We start from the raw sequence: 26399 nt of genomic DNA on the forward strand, positions 1-26399 counted from the left end.
CAGTGGGAGATCATACATAGGAAATTTAAGCTATTAACCTAATGAAGTGTTTTGGCAATCCGTTGCTTCCCCCCCCCCTATGTTTTGTCACTGTGGAAAGTATTTACACACTTTTTTTTTTTTTTTCCCCTGAAATAGAGGGCTAAGAAGAACACGTTTTTAATCACTGGTGGAGAGGTACAGCTCTGCTGCATTTCTAATACAAGGAAGGGAGAGATGCAATTAGATCTTTAAAATAATATTAACACTGTTGAAAGCATCAGCATAGCAACAGACTTTGGTCCAAAATTTTCATACCATAAAAGTGCATGTAAGTGAACTTCTATTTAGAAGTTTCAGTTTCAGATGCTCTAGATTTATTTTACTGATGTTCAGACTATTTCTGTGCCTTCTACACACCTCACCTATGTCCACACTTGATAACCCTCTCCTCCAAATATCACAGAGGCTGAAGTCTCCTTATTTAAAGGAGAGCACTCACCTTCACATCATGATGAGGCTGTGAGGACACTCATCTCTGCCATGACCCCAGGCTAAACTCCCAGGCAAGCACATGGAGCAGAAGCTAGGAGCACACGAGACCACACACACACTACTTGCTGATCTGCAAATTAGCTGCACACTTTAATTGATGTCTTAATATGCCATCAAAGCCAGCCTGCTTCAGGATGCAAACGTTAATAAAATAACAGTGAGATCAATACAGAACAAAAGTAAGAAGACAGTACAGTCATTTGAATGGATAAAATGTAAATACTCTTACAAAAATGGTTAAGTGTAAAAACAATCATACAAAAATTCAAAACAAACAAACAAAAAAAAAAAAAAAAGGCAAATTCCAACACAGAACATTGGCTAAGCTGCAAACACAGCACAATGAAACAGCAAACTCCAGGGAAAATTGAGCTCAAATCACTGGGTTGATCAAAGGATCTTTCATTTCTCCAGCTGGGCTCCTTCATGTCCTTTTCATTTATCCAAAAATCCCTGCAGTGTAAAGAGAGGAAGTGGAAAAGGAATGAACACCAAGGCTGGCACATAGCCATGATTCTTGAGGGCAGTGGACAGCAAAGTTGCCTAGCATTCCCATTGCTTCAGTTTGATTCCCCAGGCCCCTTGGAACAGGAGCAGCCCCACAACAGTCACAAACTGGTAGAGGGTTAAGTGAAGGCCCCTAAAGCTGACCCTCCCTTCTTCTCCACAATTCTACAGAGCACTGTGCCCTCCACACAGAGCACTTACATTCACATCGCGGGTAGTTAATCACTCCATCCTGGCACTGTGCCTCAAAATCCTCTGGGTTTGAGACTTTCCGGAACCAAAAATTGCATGTAAATGAAATAGTCTCCTTAGAGCGATATATGTTAGATTTTTTACTTGACCATCTTAGTTTAATATTGTTCCTCTTCATATCCATCTCACTCAATCTACAGTTCCCTTGGGAAGAAAAAAAAAAAAAAAAAAAAAGACGAGAAAAACAATAGAAAAAGAAAAGAACAGCCACCACCACAACAGAAAGTACTTTCATCAGTTGCCTGTAGACCTCGTATTGCCAACTGATCCTCTGAACGTGTTGGTACCTGCTGAGTGACTGACACTACTTATTCTCCTGTGCTGCATCCCTGCTGCATCTGACCCCACCTGTATCAATGCACAGTGCCAATGATGAAAGGCAAAAGCCCATTTCATACCCTTCAGCAATGTCGCAGTAATTGTAGCTTGGGGAAATTGTAGGAGGAGGCAAGCACAGGTTTCCTGCTGAAGAAGCCTGTGAAGGCGTGCAATGGGCATTAACCCCTGCCTCCACACACACCAGAGCAGGGCACAACCAGAGAGGAGCTGGGAAAGCCACGGGTGCAAAGGGGGCACAGCTGTGGCTGCAAGAGAGAAGCAGGAGAGAAGATCGCTGGGACAAAGCCCTGCCTGAACAGGCAGGCCTGGGAGAGCCTGCAAGGAAATGGTCTCCTTCTCTTCAGCCCTGCCACAGTCAGGGAAATGGCACCTTCTTATTTCAGAGAAGCCACTTGCAGAGAACTTACCAGCCCTTCCGTCCTGCCTGGAAGCGGATGGGCAGGCCCAGCACCAGTAACCCAGATAAGCCCCAGCAACCCCATTATTTCTTCCCCAGGCACACTTGCTAGGGGCTTTCCTCTCAGCTTCTGCACTAAAAATGCACCAAGGCAGCGGCCAAGCAGTGACAGAGTGGAGGTGACTTACTTCCTGGCTTGCACCATGGGTATTCTAATGTCCCGTCCATGCACTGCACTCTGAGGGGGGAAGATGCTGGGTCCTGCACGTATCCTATTTTACAATCAAATTCAACAAAATCGCCAGATTTTAAATACAGCTTTCCTTCTCCACTCCATTTCAGCTCAATGTTGTTTCTGTCCATATCTTCTTCAGATGTCGTACAAGCCGCTTGGAAAAGGCAAGAGAAGAACGTCATAAGTTCATGCAGACACATCATGCATCCAACAAAGCAAAATGGAAAAACAATGATGGCTGAGTCGCCACACACCGCTGTGGAAAGGCCTTTGCCCTCTGACAGTCTCACAGGGCAAGGGGGAAGCACAGCCTGGGGCAGGGGCACCCAGAAGGCAGCAATGAACTTCCCTGTGTCTTTTTTGGGCTCCCTCCTTGCCCTCGTCCCAGCACTTCTCAAATTCATTCCCTCATGGCCCTGGATTTCCTTGCACTCAGACCAAACCACTCTCCTGGATCTGCTGGTGACTGGGGGCAGGGAGGGACAGCAGGCAGCAGAGGCAGCTACAGGAGCTGACCTCCGGAGGAAATTCCTTCTGCACAGGAGAAGCATCAGCTGCTCTTCTGCCCTGTCAGCATCGCAGCCCCAGCACAAGTGCTGCTACAAAAATGCAGCGCACAGAGGGCCTGAGAAAAAGACAACGAGCAGCTCACACAGCTCTGGGCCACGCAGCACCAGCTTCCACCTACCCAAGCAAACTGGGGGATTTGACCACTGCCCATAAATGCAGGTGATTTGCTCAGGTCCTTTCAGGATATAAAAACTTGGGCATTTGTATTTCACAGTTTTTCCATGGTCATATTCTGGTAATGGGAAGGAAAGGGTGTCTCCGTATTCAATATCTGGAGGTGGGCCACATTTTCTATCCTTCTCTGAAAGAAGATTAAAAAGAAAAACATCCAAGTTTAGTTGCAAGAGAGGCCTAGCCACAAATTCTTCAGAAGACCATGTATGCAGTACTTCGAGAGACTTGGAAGAAAGCAGAGAGGAAACTGTCGGTTGGCGTTACATTAACTACTGTTCCTGGAAGACTAAGAAGGATCATAGACTACTTAGAAGTACAACCTATACCTTCACAGATTGGTGGTGTTGACCAATTTCCCCTTCTGCAAAAAATTTCAGGGGCACCAGTGACCTGAAATCCTTCATGACACTGGTAGCGAATTGTTTCACCAGGCTCATACTTCTCCTTGCTCCTGCCTTCAAAAGCAGCATTGGCCACTGCTGGAATACTTCCACATGGTCTTTCTGAAAAGATATGCTAACTTGAAACTTTGGGTAATGCGATGCACATAGAATGACTGTATTGTTCCCACCAAAAAAGATGCCTTTTATAGCATCAGCACATACCACTGTCTAGGGGAATTTAACTAACCACGCAGCCACTAGATAACATACATAGATCAAGTGAGATTAAACCTCTCTTTTGGACTACTGCAGGGTCCAAAAAAGTCAGACTCCAAGAAGAAGCATCCTGAAACAGATGAGTGAAAACGGGAGCACCTGCAGGACTCTTCCTGCTGTCTGTTTACCACAGACATTCAATGCAACTGAAATAAGGCTCACAGACAGCTGCAGGACAAGGGAGTTACCACAGTACATGGTAATGGTACATGGTGCAAGAGAATGAGAAATGTCCACCGTTGCCAAGTCAAACAGCAAAAAAAATTACCCTTACCCAAACACTGAGGTGGTCCAGGCATCCAGACTTTTCCATGGCATGTTACCCATTCTGATCCTGATAAAGCATATCCAGGGTCGCATGTGTATTGCACTCTGTCATTTTCCTCATATTCGGATTTAACGCCACTAACAATTTTGCCAAACTCAATGAGAGGTGGGTCTTCACATGCTGCTCCTGCAGAAGCTGTGCACAGGTTTCTGTTATTTGGCTGCACGCTGCTGTTTATATCCTGATTTATTCCAACATCCAATTTCTTCAAAATGAATGACAAGTGGGTGTTTGCATGCTGTTCCACCAGAAAATATATAAAATTTCTTCTCATCTGATAGATACCGCAGAGTAATCAAATCTCCAAAGAATGGTGCTACACGGGAGTTGAATAATATTCAGATAACCTGCATCCCTGCATTTGGGAATAGACTGTACTAATAAATCTCCTTGCTCTAAGAAATTTTGTGCCTCTATACTATTTTTACAGTCTTCCCATAAGATGGAGTTACTAAAGTAAAAACACTTGAACTGAACAGATGAATAAACTTCTGAATTTCTCAGATTACGGCTCTTGTTTTCCAGTTTTATACTAAACTAGTGATTTACACTTACAGCCATGATGCTCAATTGTCTTTAGTTCCTTCATCAAATCAGTTTGTCTCAAATTACCAAAATTAGTTCCATCACTTTGAAGTGAAAGAACTTGGATTGTTCTTTCAAAGTATATGCTATGTGCATGGAAAGCACTTCTAAGATGTGCCTGTGTGGAGGGAGAAGAGTTTTGATATGCTGAAGACTATGAAATGGATCAATTATAGAGTTTAAAACCAGTCATTTTAGTAAAGGTACATGTTCAGTGAAGAGCTTCTTCAGGCTGCATTCATCACAGAACTTACTGAAATGACAAAATACCCTAAGAGTTGTGCAATATTTTAAAATCAAATCAGAATTCTGCATTTAAATAGCATGTTTTCAGAATAACAGCAGTTCAACTGAAATACAAAGGAATTTATATGCATGTATGTTGAGGGGGTTATGTCTAGTTATAAGTCAGGTTTGCCATGTGAGCCATTAAGTTCAGGCACAAAGCAAAGAAGAGAACTCAGACAAAAAAAAAAAAAAAAAAAAAAAAAAAGGCAAGTATTCTCAAGCATCACATTCTAAAATATAATTTTTATTTAGAACTTCTGAAACAGGTTCCATTAAAAGTGACAAATAATTTATTTTTCAGTTCCTTATTCTTGATTGTCACCGGTCCCTACACATCAGTTAAAGCATGGAATTCCATTTAAAGACTTACCTTTATGTGTAGCACAACACATCCACAGCAGAAACCCTGTGGTGAGGTGCAGCAGTGTCATTTCCACACTTTAGAAATTGAAGATGTCCTCTGCAAAAGACTTGCTGTTTCCCCTACTCCAAATTGCATATACTTCTATTCAACTCCCACCTTTCCGAGCGTTGCCCTTGCAAACTCCTCCCCTAATTTTCTTGTGACACAGTAGTCATTCCGCACAGATATTAAACAAGCAATTGTTGCAAAAATTCTTCAGTATTTTCTCACAAAACCTTTCACACTGAACTTGACACAGCACACATGAAACACACCAGCAAAGACTCCCGGTGTGTTTATAAAACACATCTTGTTTTTCCAATGTCGTCACATAAAATTTTCTTATGGGCAATAACTACCTTATATGTGGAGCCAAAAATTTATCAACAACCTTACTGAAACCTTGAGAGCCTAACAAAAACACATTTGCTAGCCACCAACTTCACAATTTCTGTAAAACACTGGGGTGGGGAGACCAGAGGGTTGTAGAGATTCTGATGACAATCTTTAACTGGACTCACATACAGATAAAACCAAGTGGTTAGAGTCTACGTGATTAGAAAGATCTCTAGCAGCTTATGCTGACAGTGTACAGTAGAATCAATAGGACAGAGGAACTCCATGTACAGATGTCCAACACCACGGAGGAGCCTGAGCCCACTACGTGCAGGAGCAGCCAGAATCCAGCAGCTGACAATGGGCTGGAGTGGCTGTTCTCATGGGGCCAAGGTGTCGCTTTGATGCAAGATTGGTGGAGTGGGGTCTTAGTTCTGCATGTACTGTGGAACAGAAAGGTCAGAGTAGAAAATACTATCCTCCTGTTCTGTCCAAGCCATGGAAATTACTATCCTGTAATCATCCAAGGCCCACGAGAACTGACTGACTTCTAAAATCCATCAATTCTGTATCATGACTTCAGAAAGCAAATCACCATCTCTTCAAATGTGGGAAATCACTTCAAATGTTACTCTCAAGAAATATTCCAGAGACAGACTTGAATCCTTTTCCCTCCTTTTCCAGTAGGTTTGCTCTTTAAGAAAAGTCTTCTGATATTTCCCAAATATTCACTTGCTTCATTCAGAGTTCCTCAAAGGAGGAGGCAAGAACTTAACTGGAATACAGAAATGACAGTGTATAAATATATCCAAATGGCTTTTTGCTGAAGTTGGCAGAAGTCTTTCATAAACACGAGGTTGTTATACAAGCAGAAAAGTTAACAAATACAAGACCAATCTTGAAAACATTTGCATGTGCCAAACTCACTGAAGAAACATCATCGTGTCATCTGCCTGCTCCCGAACTAGCACCTTTGCCATGAAATAACAGAACTGAGATACATGGCAATTCTGATGCTATTAGAAGGCTCTGCTATGTGAGGAAAGGCACTAACAGAAACACAAAATAGTTATTCTTATCGTGCCTTTCACAAACAAACCAACCCCCCCTTTCTTTGCTGAATGTTTAAGATGACAAAGCTGGGAGGAGACCTTCCTTCTGGTTTTGGCTTCCTGTTGGGAGAGTACAGAGAAAGGGAAAGAGACTCTTCTCAGACACAGAGTGACAGGAGATCACTGTGCATTTTTGTGTTTATTTTACAAAATTGACATGAGGCAAGCATGTTCTGTCTTCCTGAATTTTCCTTGGATCTGCAGCCGTGCAACATTCTCACAGGCCAGAGTCCCAGGAGTACAAACGTGCAAGTGTCAAAGCAATCCTACAAAGTAGTTACAGCAGATCATTTGAATAGCTGGAATGTTCTCAAATAGCAAATAAAACTGTTTGCTTCACTTTTCATTTAAGATTAATAAACAACTACTGAGTGGAACTCACATATTTCTATATTTTAAATATTTTCATCCTTTACAGACATTCTCTTAAAATGCTCTCTCCTTTTCTTGTCCCTTGCTCAAGTTCTCCAGATTGTTATGCATTCTCAAGTTTAGCATTATAAGTCTCAAAGAACTACTACTTCCTAAAATTTCCACACATGGTGTGTCAACATTGCATTGTTCTGGTGCTTTCCCAGTCCTCGTGCCACATACCACTTCCCCACTTCCATCCCACTTTGGCTCAGAGGCAACTGTGCCACTGAACACCCATTTCTGAAAGTTGACTGCAGTCATCTTGAAATATGAAGCAGTATTCATGCATCTTTTAATACCAGATAAACAACATACCTTTCCTATAAAATTTCCTGAAGTTCACACTTATTTTCCTCTTTCGACACATCTTGGATACGCTAGCTGGCCTCTCTTACACTGCACTTGAAATAAAGTTGTACCAGATTCTTCTCCAAAATGGTTCTGTTTGCAGTAGAATCCAACATAGTCCCCATGGTAGAAGTAAACTTGGTTCTCATAAAACCCTTCCAGCAGAACATTATTTTTCTCCATTTCATTTTTTGACAAAGTGCATGGCTCTAAAGAATAGAGACATATTCAGTGTCAATAAATTATTTTTGAAATCATGTCATTGTGACTGCAATGGACATGGAGAATGCAGGCTATTATTCCCCATTCTCTTAATATACTATACGTGACATCACTGTATTTTTGGACTCTGCAGGCACGTCAGGCTTATGTAATAGAAAAGCCAAAAACTCTTACTCTTGCATCTGTTAAAGCTGTCATCTCAAAATGAAAAAGAGATGAGGTTAAGATCTTAATGTTCCAGCTGACAACACCCAAGTTACAAATGCAAAGCATCTGAGTAGGAGAAATAAAAGCTTATGTATCTTCTCATGCCTACCTATACAAACTGGTGGTGAGGTCCACTGGCCTGCAGAACAGTAGATTCTCTCAGATCCTTGCAAGAAATGATAGTCATAGCAACTATACTGAACTGAAGAACCACTCTCATACTGGGCCAGGGGTGGGAGTTTAAGAGCTCCATTTGCAATAGGAGGTGGAGAGTCACATTTTTCCATCGGAGCTGCAATAACATCAAAAATCTTTGTGAAACGTTCAACATAAGAAACTAACAAAGCACCAGCTTTAAACTGACAACACTAGGTATCTATCAACTCTCAGTGTCTGCTCATTACTACTGCATTATGTCTCAAACCCGAACGCAACCTCTCGTCTACTTCTAACCACAAGAAAACCCTTGCGTGCATTTCATTGTTTACAGGTGTCTTTCTACAGAGCTTTGAGTTCCCCATGCTTGGAGAACAGCTCCTTCCTCCCTTCTACAGCCTTCCCATCCAAGAAAGTTGTATTGCTTTTGCTATGCTCACATATATTTATCAATGTACCTGTATTGCTTAGGGATATGTGTGTGCACCTGTATCGTCCGACACTAAACATTTATTTTTATTGACAATGCATTCCAGGCTTCCACCGCTGGAGCAAATGTTTCTAAATAGGCTCGACACTGATGAATTCAAAAGGACAAGCGACAAAATATTGCTTTACCTTTAACGACACATTTTGGGTATTTCAGTCTCCCATGGTTACACTGCGTCCTCCCAGGAGATGGAAGGGTAGTCTGGGGAAAATCATATCCCTCTTTACATTCAAACTCTATGAGGTCACCATGTAGGAACATTAATTCTTCCTGTCTCCATTTTAACTCTAGGTTGTTATTGTTTAGAACAGTTACATTAAGAACGCATGGATCTAGGAAATAAAAGCATAGTTCAATAAAAGCAATCAACTTTGGACAATGCTCCCAGATACATGATCTGATTTTTCTGGGTGATCCTTTAGCGACCCAGGCGTTGGACTAGATGATCCTTGTGTGTCCTTTCCAACTTGGATATTCTATGATTCTATGAAGTGATTTCTTAACTGCCTTTTGCAGGAGTTGAACAGGAGAAATCTAAAACAGTACTTATAAATTGTTTTGGAATCATGCAAGAAATAGAACTAAAAGCACATTTAGAAAGAAAGTAGAAGCAAAGAAATAGTCTGAAGTAACAAAAAGAACATGCAAAAATAATAAGCTCAGAAATCACACTTCAGATACAATCGGGATTCTACAAATATTTGCAAACATACAGCAGCCAATATGTATAAAGTATTTAAACATCATCTTTTTTTTTTTTTTTTCTTCCTGAAGTTTGTGGTTTTCTTTAGGCTTTTTCAGGTACTTCAAGGTCAGTATTATTTCGGTTGCTTTCTGACAGACTTCTTAGTGCCAGTATCAAATTGGGTAACCTAGCTTTCTGTCCAACAATTAACCTCTAACTTTTGAATCCACTGCTCCACTTCAACAAAGCCTGACAAAGGGGCAGTTGAAAAAACAAATTCCTGCAAGTCTCAAGAGATTTGACAGAGGCCCTTATTAATGATTTTCTGAAGGAAAGGCAAGGAGAGATTACCTGTTGCACAATCTAACGAATGTGCAAAGCATGGTGTAGAAATCATTTAATTAGAGGAAGGAAAGAAGGATAAACTAAGAACTCTTGTAAATCATCAGAAGTAGTATTCCTGCCTACATTTGTAAACTCCTAGTGGGAGATCTATAGGTTGTTTCGAGCAGCATACATGGGAGCATCATGGAACACTTAGGAAGTCCAGAATTAAGAGGTGGATACAAGGACACAACAAACACAAAGGCTGAAAGTTTAAAAATGAAAGTCCAAGTCACCATACTTGCTAACCCTAACCAAAAAAACTATTTAGGCAAGGACTGCAGTCATTTCTTCTAAACATCTTTCAAAAGACAGGAAGAAATCCACTGAATGGAGGACGTGGAAGATAAAGAAATTAGAAAACGTTCCAAAATAATGAGGCCAGCTGAGTTCTAGAACTCTTCACTCAGGAAAACAGAGGAACTAAGAACAGGCCAGAAGACACTTAGCAGCAGTGGGCTAGGTATAGTTGATAATGGTTCAGCCTCGTGTTTCTGAAATCTGTTAGCTCTAATGAAAGAGAAGAGGGAGTCATTAAAAGATTATGTAGAGGTCCTTTCCAGATTTTCCTTTCTACATTACATGTCATAATTTTTCACTTTTTTTCTCACAAACCTTACCTAAGCAAGTGGGTTGTTCTGTCCAGTTTCCTTCTTTGCAGTAAACAGTGCTAGGTCCATTCAAAAAATGGTAAAGCTGGCAACCATATTCTACTGAAGAACCATTTTTGTAGCTCAGCAGTAGAGGACTTAGAAGAACACCATTTTTAATCACCGGTGGAGAGGTACAGCTCTGCTGCATTTCTAATACAAGGGAGGGAGAGATGCAATTAGATCTTTAAAATAATATTAACGCTGCTGAAAGCATCAGCATTCCAACTGAGTTTGGTCCAAAATTTTCATACCAAAAATGTGTACGTAAGTGAACTTCTTTTTAGAAGTTTCAGTTTCAGATGCTCTAGATTTATTTTACTGATGTTCAGACTATTTCTGTTCCTTCTACACTCCTCACTTATGTCCAAACCTGACTCCTGCTGGGTTACAGTCAATATGGATTGGTTGCTTTTCTGTGCTGAGATTGTCTTTTATTTGTTGCTTGAAATGTTAAACCCATATGGAGTTCAGAATAAACCTCAGTGAGTTACTAAACAAAGGATCCAAATACTCCTGAATCTGCATGTTCAGAGATTATCAACAGAAAAGGTACAAAATGACTGAAGGTAAACGCTAAGACTAAATAAATTTTATTTAGCTAACGCTAAATAAAATTACATATACGGGACAGACTTATAAGTGTTGTTTACAGTCACAGAAGACAATGATCATTCACTCAGCTTCTTATACAAAGAACATATGCAAACATTTTAAAGAGTAAGGAATTGTGATATAGCAAAGAAGTGGTAAGGTTAGTCATAAAAATGCCTATAACATTATTGGTGATCACTGCATTCTCTATTAAATTAACAAATAAATCAAGGTTCACCTACCCATTTCTTCACTGTGATACGTTTTGCTTGTCCTTATTGCTGCATCTAGCTGAAGTGATGTTGGCTCAGATTCTTGTTTATTTATAGATCCTAAAACCACAGCAGAAACTTAGAATCAGCTTGTTCAAAAATAATTCATTTTCAAATACACACACACACACAAATACCACAAAACACCGATGTTTTATAAGATGTAATAGAAATCAGTATTCTAAAGGAGAGCTATACAACATGGATTCCAGTTCAATCCATCTAGCTCACCCCTTCTCTTAATCTGTGAACGATTGATTGGCTGCAAAATAATATAGCATTTTAACTCTCGCATATTTAACAAAGGAGAACAAACAGATTTGCAGACATTTAAACTGAGGCTCTATTAGGAAAATCAAGGCATTGTTTGAAGATCCATTTCTGCTTTGGCGCTGGAAGTACTAACCGATACAAATAGGAGGTGATGTCCATTTTCCTTTTTCACACTGAATTTCCTCATATCCTCTTATTTCAAATTTACTTTGACACTGTATACGAACTTTGTCACCATTATGATATGTTCTGCTAACTGTGGTGACATGGGCATGAGGAGGAAGTGGTGGTGGAGGACATTTATTTCTTACATCTGAAAATTAAAGAACACAATGTTTGCTCACTAAGCAAAACAGTAAGAAAAACAATTCATTTTACTATACAGTGCATAAGCCAATTGTTTAGATGATGTTTTTGGTTAATCCAGAGCAACATCTTACCCCTCATTTTCTCCCTGAAAGAAAATCCAGAACAGAACAGTGATTTTACTTTCAACAAGTGTATAAAAGAGAGGAATTATGCAGTTGCACCATTCTAAACAAACCCATAATTTCTCAGCATAAACTCAGGAAAACGTTCCTTAAAGGTCTTCACAAAATAGACATTTCCCATGCTACCTGTTGCTATAATATTTACCACAGTGTATGTATCAATTCTAATGTTACAGAAGCAGCAATACTGGCAGCCCATTCCTATCCCCAGATGAAGCTTGAGATCGGTATATCCTCAAAACTAGATTTAGGCCATGTACTCACTTCTCCTGAGTGCTACCCCTTCTTTGCACTCACCTAGGGAAAAAGTCCTGAACAAACATAGGCCTGGGGGACATGCTAACAAGCCATTTACCTGGGAGGCCCCAGTGCATTTTAAACTCTAGGATATCTCCTAGGAAAGGAACAAGAATTTCATCTTTGTACCAATCCCATTATTTCTACGAGATCAGCTAACAAAGGCTTTTGCTGTGTTGAGTTTTGGGCCTCTCATTACAAGAAGGGTATTGAGTTACTTGAGTGTGTGCAAAGAAAAGCAACCAAGCTGGTGAAGGGACTAGAAAGTGAGACATATGAGGAACAGCTGAGGGAACTGGGGCTGTTTAGTCTGGAGAAAAGAAAGCTGAGGGGAGACCTCATTGTTCTCTGTAACTACCTGAAAGGAAGTTGCAGCAAGGGAAGCATCAGTTTCTTTTATTGGGTCAGAAGTGGTAGAACATGAGGCAATGCCCTCATGTTGCACAAGAGGTTTAGATTGGATATCAGGAAGAATTTCTTCACGCAAGAGGTTTGAAACATAACATCAGCGTATGTTCTTTCAGTAATATTAAAAATTCTCAGCTAGTTCATTTTCTCTGTTTTCTGCTGTATGCTGTAGCTCACAGCTCTGCATCACTAGGCCTTTCATTCTTCTGAAAGGACTTTTTCTTTTTTTTTTTTGTTTTTGTTTTTTTTTTGGGGGGGAGGAATTTCCAGTATCCCCCAAAGACTATGGAAGCAATAATAATTGCCAAAAGCATGTTTCTTTCCTCAGGATGACCCTTCTAGTTAATTCCATCCAAAAGATACAGTTTGGTGAGGCTGCAAAACTCTGAAAAGTGCTGAATAACACAAACTAGGAAAAAGTTGTAAATAAATAAAATAATTCTTACACCTCAAGAGGTATGTTTCCACCTCATGAAGCTCCTACACATGCTTGATTAATCCTTCACATAATCTCAACATGGTTTACCTTGAATTTTAAGGGCTGAGCATCTTCCCTGTAATTGTTTCTTTGTACTTTTCCAGGAAACAACACACAGAGAAGTAAGAGAAGAGAACAGTATCTGCTCTATTTTTAGATTCCACTGAAAACAGGCAGAAGCAGCCTAATTCCAGTTATCATTGCCTCCTCCCTTCTACTTTGGCTCCATGCTTTTCTGCTAACTCTTCATTTCTATTTAGGTTGTCAACTGGTATAAAAGCATATTTTTATTTTGCATTCATAAAGCATTTCATTTCATGAAAGAAAGTGCTAGTGAAAGACTATATACTACAAATGTAAAAATACGCTACCTTCACACACTGGAGGATCTGGATACCATCCAAAATAATAACATTGAATTAGGTCAAATTCACGGAAAGAATAATTTGCCTCACAGAAAAAATGAACAACATCTCCCTCTTCATAGATTTTCTTCACAGGATAGAAACCTCCATGTTCTATTCTACTCAAAGGGTGGCAAGTTATTTCTAGGAAGAAAACACAAAGCAGGGAAAAACAGTTGATAGAGGCTAGAAGGCTTCCTTAAAAACAAACAAACAAACAAACAAACAAACAAAAACCTTTAACAGTTTAAAAAATAAACCTGTTTGTAAATTTTTATTCAGTTGTAGAATAAGTCACATTTCAAACAGAATTATTTCCGTGCCCACTACATACTAGTGCAGTTTGGAGTAAGGGACCACCCATGTGCTAGGCACCTTGCTTCTTCTGTAGTGTTTCCTCCTGCAGTGTGATATCCCTCATCACATTCATATAGCAGTGTTTCATTCACTCGAAGCTCTTGCTGGGTTGTGAAGTAATAGCCATGATGTAAATCAGGTACTTGGCATGACTCTTAAATAGAACATACACATAATGTTAATTGCTCTTTTCATTTAAAGTTACTCATCTAAAATTTTAGTTAAAAGTGATCATATCTGAGGAAAAGACTTTGCAGGTAATGAATAATTAAAAATGCATTATTTTACACAGGTTCTCCAGTCTTTGTTTCGGAACCAGGTTTGGTTGGAAATAGATATATTGGAAACAATATCATTTCATCTATATTGAATCCATCTACATATAACTTTATCTATGCCAATTGACTAAACAACCAATGTGTGAAATCTGAGAACTTAATTGCACGACGTACAGCTGAGAACTTGCTTGAGGAGCATCCAAGTGTCATAACATTGGCAATTTGACAACACAGGCACAGCAAGGACAGCAGAATTTTATATATATAAAAATTGTAAGGAGGGAAATGCACAATCCTACCAAAATTTTTAGTACAGCTTGGCTGTGAGGACCATCCATCCGCTTGACATTGTACTGTATCCTCGGTACCACCATTTGGAGTGTGGTAGCCTAGATTACATTTGTACTGCAGTTTCTCATGTATTTTGAAGGACATTTCTGTACCATAAAAAAAGCCATTTTCCAAAAGAGGCTTCTTACATTTTTCTAAATGAAAAGAGATAGCTTGGTTAGAAGAAAGAATTAATGGAATGTGTTGTTCTCCAATAAGCAAGGGAAAAGGGCTTTTAATTATCTCCATCTGATTTTATTTTCTTGATCTGTTGAAGCAACTCTGCCACAATCATAAGATACAAACATATGTTAATATCATGGAACATGAGAACCAAAGAATCTAGAGCTATGGAGGCTCAGATACATATCAGGGACAAAACTGTCAATTAACTTTCCAGAAATAAGGTAGACTGGCAACTTTCTTGAAACTCTTATAAAAGCATATATTTTAAGGGCTCTTACCATATGTATTATTGTAAAAATATTCCATATATCAAAATGTAGTTTGTATACATAATGTATTTAACCTTGTCCTAACACGCATTTTATCCCTTCTGTTCTGCAGCTTCTGACCCTGTATGCTTAAGGAAATTGAGCTAGAAAAGTTTCCCACTAGAAACAATAACGAACTTAATAAAGCTAACTCACTGTAGCACTGTGGCACTGGAGACCATCCTTTTGCTGTACAAGTTATTCTTCCTTCTTGAGTCCCAGTTTCAGTTGTATAACCAGCAACACAAGAATAGGAAATTTTTTTGTCTTTACGCATAGGAAAATAGTAACCTTTGAAATTATAATAGTATGGGGCAATCTTTCCATTTTCTATATGTGGCAAATCACAAAATTTATCTGCAAAGAGATGATAAACATTTCTCACTAAAAACCTCATCCCATACAAGATTTTTTTTGCATTAATTTGTTTAAAGTCAGTTGGATTGATTCAGGCTTTCAAACAAGATGAACGAAATTGTGAATACTAACAAGGTCACAGCTAATTTCTTTGGCAGTCATTATTAAATCAAAAATGATTCATCTAAGTATCCATACTTGTTCTATTTACTTATTTATTAAATCTCATCTTAAGCGTGAAAGTTTTTATAAGACTCACTGAAATTAATATATATCGGAATTATATCTGCTTTTGATTTTAAGGTGTACAGAAATATCACCTACAGAATGAAACTTGCTCACATCAGCTGTACAAAACTGATGCAGAACACATTTGATGCTTTTTAGCCTGGAAGATGTAAATAAGGGCACCCTCTACTGAATAACTGTATTGAGGCATGCTCTAAAATACAGTGCCAAGACTTTGCTATGCCATAGCCACATGGTATAAGAATGACAAATTGAATAAGAATAAGCATGACAAACTGCCAGGAGGTAATATAAGAATTAAACTTGCTGATGGAAGGGTGTTAAAGAACAGTTGTAAGGGAAAAAAATAAAAAGAAGAAATAGAGGTTAAGCAAACAAAAAGCAGAACAGCAAATAATTACAAGAAAAAAAAAAAAAAAAGAAAGAAAAAAGCAGTAATAAGAAAATATTTCAAATTAGTGCTGAATGTGACGCTTCAGTATGAAAACAAAAACAAAAAAAAGAACTCTCCTAGCTGAGATGACATAGGCCTAAGGAGGAAGTGGTGGTGGAGGACATTTATTTCTTACATCTGAAAACTAAAAATACATAATGTTTGCTCAACTAAGCAAAACAGTAAGCAAAGCAATTCATTTTACTATACAGTGCATAAGCCAATTGTTCAGGTGATTCTGACTGATCTAGAATGTCTTCTTACCCCTCGTTTTCTCACCAAAATGAAAATCCAGATCAAAAAAAGCGATTTTACTTTCAACAAGTGTATAAAAGAGAGGAATTATGCAATTGCACCATTCTAAACAAACCCGTAATTTCTCAGCATAAACGTTCCTTAAAGGTCTTCACAAAATAGACATTTCCCATGCTACCTGTTGCTATAATATTTACCACAGTGTATGTATCAATTCTAATGCTACAGAAGCAGCAATACTGGCAGCCCATTCCTATCCCCAGATGAAGCTTGAGATCGGTATATCCTCAAAACTAGATTTAGGCCATGTACTCACTTCTCCTGAGTGCTACCCCTTCTTTGCACTCACCTAGGGAAAAAGTCCTGAACAAACATAGGCCTGGGGGACATACTAACAAGCCATTTACCTGGGAGGCCCCAGTGCATTTTAAACTCTAGGATATCTCCTAGGAAAGGAACAAGAATTTCATCTTTGTACCAATCCCATTATTTCTACGAGATCAGCTAACAAAGGCTTTTGCTGTGTTGAGTTTTGGGCCTCTCATTACAAGAAGGGTATTGAGTTACTTGAGTAACTCAATGAGGAAACAAACAAAAAGAACAAACAATATTTATGTTTGGATTTCTTTTACAATTATTCCTTGGGTCTTAAAATCTCTCGATGGCATGGTAAGGCAATCTAATTTGAAGAATCTAATTTGAACCTTGATAAATTATTGCACCTTTCCTCAAACAAGTCACCAGAATTTGCTGCAGAATTTTTTTAATAAATTACCCAGATAATCTCATTGCTTGTATTTCCCTTCCCCACACTGCTACTGCATCATACCTAAATTAAATAAGAAAAAAAAAATAACAACAACAACAACAAAAAACTTGTCTATTAAGATTTTAGAGCAGTTTTAAGTCAGAAGTGGTTGCTACCTACATACCTTTTGTTTGACTTTCAAAAACATACCAGTGTAATTTCAACCGCTTTGCATAAGAACAAAACTGGTGAAGACAGAAGTAGTAGCAACAAATATGTTGGACTGAAATACATATTAGTAGATTTAAAAGAAAATGAAAAAGAGAGAGATCCTTTTACTTAATGGAGATGTACCCCAATGAACAGTCTATAGCATTGCGATGTTGCAGTTCAGGTGGCATGCGACCTATATAAACCCAGGAATTTAAAACAGTACTGCAAATAGGGATAAGAAATGTGAAACATTTCCCCAATCTAGTTACTGCAGGCTCTATCTAACTTCTGCTCTTTTGCTCAGTGGTCAGACAAGACATTCCAATTACACGTCATTATATATAATGCTTAGGGGTGTAAAATTCAATTTGTATAAGTGCCTCAAAATGGCTCAAATACGTTTCAAACAGAAAACTTTTCTGAAAAAGTCTGAACCTTTCTATTTTACAGCTTCACAGCTTAGACATGAATCTGTAGATCCGATAAGAAGCAACAACTGAATCATAATCATCAGCCATCTCACAAAACTGTATTTAAAAAGCAATGTTTATTCTTGGTAAAGATATGAAAGACACTGCACTTAAGGCAGCTAAACTGCATGTTTTGAACTCAATGTATACTTATTAACAACAGAATTCAGTGTTCTTACCTTCTGCAAAGAGTTTGCCTGAATTCATCATAACTAGGAAGAAAAAACAGCCTTTAAATCTCATCTTCATTGCCATCTCCATCAATGGTTTTCACCATCTGAGAAGACTCCAAGTATTGCTTCTGTAAATTATTAACTGAATTTTCAAAGGTATTCACAAATACTCTAGTGTCCATAGTATGTTGTAACACGAGTTACTTTGCTGAAAACATTATTTTTATTTAATTCTCCAAATACCCTAATCAGACTTGCAGAACTCTTCTTCCATTTGGCATGCTTTATATCAGCAAAGATAGAATTTATCATTTTACAGTGAAAACAGGCCACAAACTTAAACTAACTGAACACTGTTCCGCTCAAAACCTCTTGAGTTCGAAGTCTAAAGGGCATTCTGTTATCAGGATATTTACCTTGGCTACAGTAAGAGGGAAAATAAATAAATAAACCTCCCCTTCTCCCCCCACACTTTCTCTTTCCCCATATAACCATTCTGTTTTATCCTTTATATTATTCATTCTGGAGGCTCTTACATTAAGGAGAACTGTTATTACCTATCCTTACATTCTGTAGCATACAGCTATCTCCTTAAGGTCTTTTTTTTTTTTTTTTTTTAAACCAAAGAAAGACAGAACCTTATTATTCCCTAAGGAAGTGTGATTAATTTCTTAACAATAGGGTGTTTGGACCAGATAACCTTGGAGGTCTTTTCCAACCTTAATGATTCTATGATTTTATTGGGAGTGTTTAAGGAAAGGTTGGATGTGGTGCTTAGGTGCATGATTTAGTGGGTGATATCGGGGGTAGGAGGACCGTTGGACCAACTGATCTTGGAGGTCTTTTTCAGACCTAATGATTCTATGATTCTCTGAACAGATTGACTTATGGCTACAAGTTGATTTAGCATCAAATTCTGCCCTTAGGAGACATAATCTCCAAACCTTGTGGGAAGATTTGCTCTAAGAAAACACAGATCCAAGGCACAATAGAACTCAATTTAAGGGAGATTCTGTGATGAATACTCTTCAGCTGTGATGAATACCCTTCAGCTGGATGAGAAGCATGCTTATATGTATTGCTGGCTTCAAAGAAAGAAAGCACTCCCAGAATAACCTCCTCTTAAAGTAACAGGTGAGTTCCTGAATTCGCCCTTATAACACCCCTTTGTTCTATCATAACCTTGTAGCATTAAAAAAATGTTCCCATGGTCACTCATGACCTCTGAAAGTTCACTAGAAAGTGAACCCAAGCCCCTGGAATCACTAGCCAGTTTCAAAATCAGACTACTTGTCCTTCTTATCTATAGCTCTCCATGTCAGACAAGCCAATATAACTGTCCCACACAAACAACTATGAAATACTTTAATCAGATGAGGAATACATTGCTATTGGTAAGACTTACAGTTGCATAAGAACAATTGCATTACTGCACTAGGAAAATTGTCAAGAACGTATGATTTTATTGTACAATTCTTTTTGGTAGTAGTACAAAATAGGATTTCAAAAGCTGTATACAATACAAAAAAGTTGCAAAAAAGTAATATACAATTTGAAAAAAAAAAAAAAAAACAATCTCAAGGGTAGATAAGACATTTATTTTATTTCAAAATAATTTTGCTGCCTCCCACATACATACTGTACAAAAATGCTTTCATATATCTTATTTACTTTTCATAACTTTTTTTCATAACTGATTTAATTTTCATAACAGGTAATGCCAAGTGTATCCATCACCATCAGAATTGCTTGGAGAGGATCTACAATTTCTTGAATGTTATCCTTCCTCAAAACCCAGTCTGGTTTAATTCTGTTGAAATAATAGTGGTTTATTAAAATAGCATATTGCTGCTGCAAAAACTGCAGACTAATTTTTAAGTTCTTACCTTGAAACTGTTGTCGTCCTCAGAGGAATTACTGGAATAAAGGAAGTTCCATTAATTAAAGGGTTTGTCTTCTGTTTCACAAGTGTTCTCTCTGCATCCATTTTGCATTTATGAGCTGTAAGTTTATAGAGGCTTTGAATGCAAGCCACAGCTCTTGGCAAGCTTCGGATTTCCTGAGAAAAGATGAAAACAATACATAATTAATACTACAAACTTGAAATCAATTTAGATCAAGAAATCTACTTTATTCAATGAAAACTCGACATTTTTACTGTAAGCTGAACTTCTATCCACACGTACAGTGAAACTGTTTCAAAACCAGCACACCTACTACAAATCAGTGATCTATTGCTATCAAAATATGTCACTGTAACGCCACTTGAGACCTCAGAAAAATAAAAAAGTGCAGGTCATATTTTACTAATTTCTCACTTTAACCATTTTAATATGTCACTGATATATGTCTGCAACAAGTGATACAGAGACAAATTAATGTTTATGTGCATCTTCCTATCAATGAAAGATTAACACAGTTGTCAGAGGTGACTGGATGACTTAAGTGCTCCTATCTGATGGATAAACAGATGATGCCTATTTGTAGCATAGAACCCAGATTATCCTGATAACCTTGTTGAAGATTCTATCAATAAGCACGAGCAAAGGAAATGTCTTTCAAAAACAGGCTATGTCTCTGTTACAATAGAATGTATCAACACGAAGTCATGAGCAATTATATTGCGATTATATTGCCTGTTTTTATTGACTTATCTTTTATTTACTTTATCCTGTTTTTATCTTAACTTTATCTGAAAAGCAAAAGTAAACTTGCAGAAATGGGGGGAGGGGGAGAGTTAATTAAAAAACAAATAAACTGTATCCAGTGCTAAGTAACTTGGTCCTGAGCAACTTGATCTAGACGATGGCATCCCTGTCTATGGCAGGGGGGTTGGAACTAAATGATCTTTAAGGTCCTTTCCAACCCGAGCCATTCTATGATTACAGAAACTATTAAAAACCGTGGAAAAAAAGTGATTGCAATAACAATCTTGCAAGGATTGCAGGATCAAAAAGTCAGCGACATATTGATTAGCTCTGAGTAATGAGGGCATACAAAACTCTAAGTAATAACTGTTTTCACCATCCTGGAACTGCATTTTCCCATCAACAGAGTTTAGTTATAATTAACATTACAGCTGTAATTGGTATTAGTACAGAATAAAAAACACAACACCAAAACATAAATGAAGAGCAAAATACCATTAAATCAAACTATTAAAAACAAGACACTAAGTCTTACCAAAGCTCTTTTTGAGTCCTTTGAAAGGATAGCCAACAAACAACAAGTCTTTGTGAAAATACTTCCTCCTTTCTCTGAAATTTTGTCCCCAGCTTTTGCTCTGTACATTTGCAGTAGGTTTAGTAACGTATCTATGGAATTTTCTACTTCATAAACTGCTTGAGTAGTTCTTTCATACTGTTTTAAAAGAAAGAGACAAGAAGTCTTATATAGACAGATCCTCAACATAACTTTCAGATTAGATGATAAAGCAATATCCACATTCTTCCCTTGATCAAATTTGCCACTTGTCTGGCATCCAAGTAGTAAAAATCGCTTTTGCATGTTATGCCATTGTAATGGGTTACAAAAAGCTACCCTTTTGCTCCCAACCCTCATTTAAAAATCCCCAGAAATGGATTTTACATTTAAAATAGAATAACAAATTACAATAGGTTTAGAAAAAAATAGGAACAGATGTAGCCTGAATGTTCTTCTTATTTTCCTGAAATAAGAAAAATGTATTTGAATATAAATGTCTGTAAGTTGGATATAAGACCAAAAAATTACGTTAACAAGTTTTATAAATTTCAGAATAAGAACTCTAGATCAATCAATCCAGAGTCAATATCTACAGTACTACTACAACTTTAAGTATTTATGAAAATGATCAGCTCTGTAAGAAGTGATCTATTCTCTGACATGAATTTGGAAAAGTATCCTATCTTCTTCAACATATATGTTTTTACTTTAAGAACTTTGACAGTTCTTTACTACAGTTACCTGTTTCTACACAATACTTGGGATATCCTAATAATGTAAACAGTTACAAAAAATCACTACTTTATGCCCATGGAAGCATTTTCTTTTACCAAATGTAGTAATTATTTAATTTTCTTAAGAAATAACCTAATTAAAACTCAGATTTATTTTTGCTCTTCAAAATTGTTCAATTTGGTTTAAATTCATTCAGCAATTTTGTGGATAAATAATAACTGCAATAAAGTAGCCTACAGCTCATAGCCCTGCAAAAGAAAATATTAACATTACCTTTGAAACATTAAGTAGAACTTGAATTGAGTATCTGATCACATCCATGCATGGAACACTCCGGTTGCAACTTCGAATCAGAACAAAAATACTGAAGATTGCTCTGCTCTGGACCATATTTTCGCAACAGAGTGGGGAGAGTCTGGTAACTACCTCTATAACATAGAACATTTAAATAAGATCCTTAAGCTCAAGCAATTTATTTTCAAAATTACAGATCTTCCTCTTAAATTTAAATAGACCTTGTAAAGAAGTAAAAAATATTTTTGATATGATTCCATACTAAAATAAAACACTGACCTAGATGCTTTAATGCTGCAAGAACGTACGAAAGATGTTTGTATTTTAAAAGGTGTTCAATAGCAATTGCGGTTCTGTTGCACAATTTTTCTTCTTCTTTGCTCTTTTCATTAGCCTTTTCCAAACAGCGCCTTAAAGCTCTAGTTTTTGCTGTGTCATTACTCTTCCTCCAAGAATATCCTCTCCACAATGCCTATAGAAAAGGAATTTCATAAAGCCCCCAAAAAAGTTGTGAACAGAAGAGACAATAGAACAGAATTGCATTAGCTTTCTAAATCAACATTATATAAGTCTGATTAACTATTTAAACACTTCAGTTATTCGTTTTTAAGTAAGTACCCAATAATCACATTCAGTGTTTAATTTCCCAAATAGCGCATTTGCAAAACAAAAGAACAAAACAAACACGAATGTATACATATCCCCACACACTTCCCAAAAGTCACCTAAAACAGTATCTGCTTAATATTACTTCATGTTTGCGCTTAATTTTGAATTGAAATTGGCTTGTCTTGTAATTTAACTGATAAGTTCAACGACCAATGTAAACATTTACATTTGTCCTCTCTCCAAAAGCCCATGAAACAAAAACTGAGAAAACTGCAGTTTTAGCAGGTATTTACCTGAAATTTAATTATTCCATTGGCAAATTTTCTGTTACGTCTGCAGGCAAGAAATCTTCGTATGCTTCGTTGGATTATGGTTGCTGCATCATTTCTGCGATTTAGCCAGCCTCGAATCATACGTTGCAATTGAATGATTCTTTGATAATCTCTTAGAAATCTTTTCTGTTGCATTTTTGCTCGAAACCATCTCTGTTTAAATTAAAGTAGATTTCTATTTATTTACTTAAGACTTCTCCCTAAATTCTTACTTCCCTTCCTAAACAAGCATTGGTAAAAAAAAACAAAAAAACAAAGCACTATTTTAACATGAGTTTTGACATACAGGCACTAAATATCCCTAGCATTCACCTGACCACTATGACTCAGCTCTGATCTGCCTAGTGGCTGTAATGAATGACTGCAAAATCAACTCAACTGCAGAACTCTTCCTCAGCTAGGAACAGGTAGGCACGGAATTCTGTTTTTTTTTCTCAGCTGTCTTTTAGGAAGAACCACTATTCCACTTCCTGTTTCCCTGGTCTGTTTCTTCCCCTCTATAGGGAGGGGAAATAGTGTTCTGTATGCCAAATCTTACCAAACGCTTATCTAATTGTTTACTATTACCTCTCAACTTATCTAATACTGAACTCCTTCCATCAATGGGACTAAGCTAGTGACCACTCTGGAAACCTCCAGAGCCTACTGAGATCCACTTTATTACATTTAGCTGGCTATAAGCAGCATTACTTGCTAAACTGTAGTCTCTGTGTTTTAGCTTTATTTTCACGTACGAAGGAACTACCGTACCTTAGTGCTACAGTTCAGCTGACAAAATAGGTACACAAAAGGATTCATCCTTAATTAGACTAACCTGTATTATAAGAACAGATGAGATATGGTTTTGTGCAAGCTTTAAGGTGAGATGCATCCTATAGGCCCTTTGAATTTTAATTGCAGAGACATGATGATATGCAGCTGCTATAAAGTAAAGCAGTTTCTTCTGTTTCTGTTCTGAAATCTGTCAAGGAAAACAGAAGAACGAACATCATTAATTTTCACACCCAGAGATAACTGATCATCTATGCGAAGACCAAAGCATACAGCAAAAGTATACTTCAGCAAGATGCTGAATAATGACCGCTGAATTCATTAGCTCAGAACTAAGTAAGATACCTTTCCTCATTCCTAGGTCTCTCTAATCTGAACAGTAACACATAGAAATGATTGTAAGTAACAACTTTCACAGATAGAAGAAAACAGTTTCATTGTAAGCATGCATGGGTGTAAAGGATCAGTTTATGGGTAAGCCAAAAAGATTTCACAAGCATTTAAAAAAAAAGTTCTTCTTCTTTGGCAGCTAGAATTAATGCTAAAATTGCTATGGAGATATTTTACATCAAAAGTAGTTATAACCTGAAGTATACCAACCTTTTTTTCTGACTAAATAACCCCATATAAATGCTTGCAGTTTAATGATAGCTCTTCTAGTTCTGTTGTATTTCATAAATTAAAGCCTGCCTTCCTGCCAAGATCTCAGATGTTTTTGGATGATCACAGCAGCAGCTTTTTGTTGAATAAATTTTCTTCTCTCCTTAAAACATCTGTATGTATGTTTTATTCAGAAAAATAGCTAATAGGCTGCCATTTCACTCCCAACCCTCCAAAGAATAGAAGTGAGGAAGGCACTTGTTTTATTATCTGCCAAAAGAAAATTGTGCTCTCCAACAGGATAGTAACAGCAACCTGAACAATTATGAGAGATTATTTCCCTTTCCTTCCTGATCTGGAGAAAAAAGCTCTCTTTTCAGGTAATGTCCTGAAGACAAACCTATTTCCTTTTACCTTAGGGTATAATAATTAAGAACAACACAGGAAGTCATGTAAAACTTCTCCCAGAAGGAACGACAGAACATTAATTTAAAATAAAAATGACTCCCAGTACAAAACATAATTAATATAAATAACAGGCAGAAATATCTTCTCTCCTTTACCCACCAAAAAAAAAAAAAAAGGCAAAATCACATCAGAGGAACAGGTCTCCTGGTCTTTAACTAGACAGATATTTAGCTTGCTACAGGGAGATAGAGCAACTCCCATTACTTCTTGCCAACCACACTAATATGTTATCCCATCAGTGAGGGAAGGAAAAGAGCGTTTAATCACTTTTCCCTAAGAATGAAATATGTCTCCTCAAATTCTTTGTCAAAACATTAGCTAGTAACCGAAATTATTCTGGGTCTATTTAATGTCTTAAAAACAAGGAAAAAAAAAAAAACCATACTTTGGTTATTTAAGAAGACATGAAAATATCAGAAAGTCTTAAAGAATGCAGCAATTGTACTTCTTTACACTTCACTTTACACTTAGTACCTGTGCCAACTAATGTCAACACATCAAAACAGCTTTCATTTGCATTCCAATAAAAAAAAAAAAAAAAATTAAGCTGTTACTATTTAAGTAGGTGGAAGCTAGTCAGGCCAAAGAAGTAGCGGAAAGAAATGAAGGAAGAGAATATCACTTTTGAAATGAATGCTTCAGCAAGGAAAACCAAAACAAGAGACAGACTCATTTCTGTGCTCTGCAATACTAAAAGCTACAAACCTGAAATACTGTACTTCAGAACTTAATTCTGTTTTAACATATACATGGTCTGTTCTGAAAGTAGTAGGACTCGTTTAAAAAATATATATATTCATGAGAATAGAACAAACGATTAGAATTTTTCAAGGTAGCACCCTTCCATATCTACACACTGCTGCCAACGAGTCAACCAGTTTTCGTATGCCTACAGGAACGCCTGGACCGGAATGCTGTTTAGCTCCCTCGTCATGGCCTCTTGAAGCGCCTCTACCAATGCGTGATGCTTCCCCTTGAGCGTCGATTTTATTCTCAGGAATAGAAAAAAGTCTGGCAGGGCCAAGTCGGGCCTGTAGGGGGGCTGAGGCAGTGTTGCCACCTTGTGCTGGGCAAGATACTCCACTACGCGGAAAGCTGTGTGGCTCGGCGCGTTGTCATGGTGCAGCCGCCAATTATTGACGATGGCTGGGCGGACACGAGCAATGTGTTTTCGCAGTCTTGTGAGCACTTCCACGTGCTCACAAGACTGTGACCACGTGGTACAGATGTACAAACTCTTTGTGGATGACTCCATGTCGATCAAAAAAGCAAATGAGCGGTCGTCATCTTCCACTCTTTCCCTACCGTCTCAGAACAGCTTGTGCCACTCAAAAACACCCGATCTACCCAAGGCAGCATCACCGTAGGCCTCCTTAATCGTGTCGTGAGTCTCTTTGCCCGTTTTACCAAGCTTTACACAAAATTTGATCGCGTATCACTGCTCCAGTAAATGCTCCATTATTCTTCATGACGAGGCGTTACGACAGGTGTTCACAGTACAAGCGACCTGCTCTCTTCAATGGCCGACAGCCGACTG

At 37.8% G+C, this 26399-nt stretch overlaps 3 protein-coding genes across 4 annotated transcripts in view; all 3 read right to left on the bottom strand.

Moving 5' to 3' along the window:
- Window positions 1–306: 306 nt before the first annotated feature.
- On the bottom strand, window positions 307–5380 carry LOC311212089 (complement factor H-related protein 1-like). 2 transcript variants are annotated; one of them, XM_084291206.1, is made up of 7 exons: window positions 5239–5380; window positions 3942–4130; window positions 3335–3511; window positions 2953–3135; window positions 2218–2418; window positions 1243–1437; window positions 307–987 (listed from the first exon to the last, which is right to left on the bottom strand). In XM_084291206.1, exons 1-7 carry the CDS (start codon window positions 5297–5299, stop codon window positions 974–976), a joined length of 1020 nt encoding a protein of 339 aa, XP_084147332.1. In that variant the 5' UTR covers window positions 5300–5380; the 3' UTR covers window positions 307–973. The 2 variants fall into 2 exon arrangements, with proteins under 2 accessions (XP_084147332.1, XP_084147333.1); XM_084291207.1 differs by lacking the exon at window positions 3335–3511 and having other exon boundaries at window positions 310–987.
- A 2098-nt stretch (window positions 5381–7478) lies between these two features.
- Window positions 7479–17937, bottom strand: LOC311212088 (coagulation factor XIII B chain-like; the record flags this gene model as incomplete). Its single annotated transcript, XM_084291205.1, has 11 exons — window positions 7479–7690; window positions 8020–8202; window positions 8685–8888; window positions 10246–10428; window positions 11112–11201; window positions 11548–11727; window positions 13460–13636; window positions 13827–14003; window positions 14427–14612; window positions 15108–15308; window positions 17856–17937. The coding sequence occupies 11 exons, from the start codon at window positions 17935–17937 to the stop codon at window positions 7479–7481; spliced, it is 1875 nt and encodes a 624-aa protein (XP_084147331.1).
- A 1610-nt stretch (window positions 17938–19547) lies between these two features.
- ASPM (assembly factor for spindle microtubules) overlaps window positions 19548–26399 on the bottom strand; it is a gene marked incomplete at both ends in the record, with an annotated part of 30024 nt that continues 23172 nt past the window's right edge. The window contains 7 exons of the mRNA XM_084291187.1: window positions 19548–19659; window positions 19736–19908; window positions 21033–21209; window positions 22062–22216; window positions 22362–22554; window positions 22985–23176; window positions 23838–23984. Coding sequence (XP_084147313.1) covers window positions 19548–19659; window positions 19736–19908; window positions 21033–21209; window positions 22062–22216; window positions 22362–22554; window positions 22985–23176; window positions 23838–23984 — 1149 coding nt within the window. The remainder of the gene's footprint in view (window positions 19660–19735; window positions 19909–21032; window positions 21210–22061; window positions 22217–22361; window positions 22555–22984; window positions 23177–23837; window positions 23985–26399) is intronic.

Source organism: Netta rufina (genome assembly GCF_964035555.1).
Source record: "Netta rufina genome assembly, chromosome: 8".
NCBI lineage: Eukaryota > Metazoa > Chordata > Aves > Anseriformes > Anatidae > Netta > Netta rufina.